The 1,664-nt window shown below is 49.3% G+C and overlaps 1 protein-coding gene across 1 annotated transcript; it reads right to left on the bottom strand.

The window, feature by feature from the left end:
- Positions 1-421: 421 nt before the first annotated feature.
- On the bottom strand, positions 422-1,258 carry LOC121963198 (cadherin-7-like; the record flags this gene model as incomplete). Its single annotated transcript, XM_042513520.1, has 2 exons — positions 422-924; positions 1,013-1,258. Coding segments are annotated over 2 exons (749 nt in total), but the record flags the coding sequence as incomplete, so codon positions are not given.
- Positions 1,259-1,664: the final 406 nt, after the last annotated feature.

Raw genomic sequence — 1,664 nt, 5'->3', positions numbered from 1 at the left:
TTATATTATTTATACAACAGAACACAGAAAAAAAACTGTATTTAATAAAGTTATTGGTACAATAAATATCAACACAGTGAAGACGTCTTTCAGAATCTTGTCGTCTTCATTTGTAATTATTTAAAATGAAATTATTTTTTTTTCAGATTACACTACGATGAAATGACAAGTAATATATTTTACATGTAGATGATCCTCAGAACATGAAGTTTAATTGCAGCAGACGCACGTCAGGAACATCCACCGCCACACCACGGCTCGCCCTCAGGACGTTTCCTGTCCAGGTTTCAGGAGCAGCTGTTTCCTCGGAGAGGAACGCCACAGAGAGGCGTGCAGGGAATCAGGAACACTCCTGTCTCTGGACTGTGGTCATGTGACCCAGGAGTCAAGCTTTAACCACGCCTCCTGTGCTGTCTAAGGGCTACGAGGTGGCCCCGCCCCCCTCCTGGCGTCCGTACAGGTCAGCGAGCTTCCTGAACCGCGGCCCCCACCCCCGCAGGAAGTCGTAGTTGTGCTCAGACTCATCTGACCAGTTTAACGAGTTTAATGAGCTGAGTGAGTCGGCAGCCGACCTGCTGCCCTCGAAGGCGTAGGTCTGCAGCGAGTCGTAGGGCGGCGCCGTCAGGTCCTCGTCCGCCTCCTGCAGTCTGTCTCTGATGAACTCTTGGAACAGCAGCTTCCTGTCCGTCTCCAGCTCTGGTGATTCACTGACGAGTGGCAGCGGTAGGACGAGGGTGTCACAGAGTGGCGGCGGTTGTTTGGTGTTCAGGTGTCTCAGAGCGAACATGTCGAAGGCAGCAGTGTCTTCCTCACCGCCGCCTTCATCATCGTAACGAACGATATTCTCACGAATGTCTCGCTCATCGTCCATCACCAGAGGCTCCCTGCTCCTGCGTCTCACAGCAACCGTCACCATGAAAACACCTGTGGGGACAGGAAGTGGAGCAGTCAACCACACAGGTCTGTAGGGGACGGGGACTCTGACCTCATGACATCATGTCAAAGGTCTTACCCAGCGATGTGAGGACACAGGCGAGGACGGCAGCGGCCGTGCTGAGGCCATCCACCAGCAGTGGTGATGCCCTTGGGCTGCAGGAGCGGCGGTTTCCGTTGGCGTCGCAGTTGCAGACGGTGATGGTCAGCGTGTTGGTGCTGCTGAGGGGTGGAGTCTCGCCGTCTGAAATCACCACTGGCAGGAAGTGAAGCAGTTGTTCCCGCTGCAAAACGCCACGCTGAGTCAGGACAGACGCCGTGTTGTCTGAGGACAGAAGGACGAGACACCTGAAGAACCTTTAGAGCTTTAAAAAACTGAAGAACAACAACAATAACACCCAAAGCAACAACAGCAAAAACAACAAATAAAATAACAACAACAACAAAACAATATCAACAGCCAGATGGACAACAATAACAGAAAACAACAACAACAGCAGAAAGAAAAACAACAATAACACCAATAAAAGCAACAAAAACAAATAAAACAACAAAAACAGTAACAACAACAAAACAACATTTACATCAAAACAACAACGACAACAACAGCGAAACAACAGTAACAATAACAACAGCAACAACAACCAGAGAATACTATTTCTGAGAAAAATGTGGGTGTGAGTGCTTCAGGTGTGAGTGCTTCAGGTGTGAGTGCTGCAGGTGTGAGTGCT

This window comes from Plectropomus leopardus, unplaced genomic scaffold, assembly GCF_008729295.1.
Source record: "Plectropomus leopardus isolate mb unplaced genomic scaffold, YSFRI_Pleo_2.0 unplaced_scaffold10360, whole genome shotgun sequence".
NCBI classification, from domain to species: domain Eukaryota; kingdom Metazoa; phylum Chordata; class Actinopteri; order Perciformes; family Serranidae; genus Plectropomus; species Plectropomus leopardus.
This window is presented reverse-complemented; position numbering and strand designations above follow the sequence as displayed.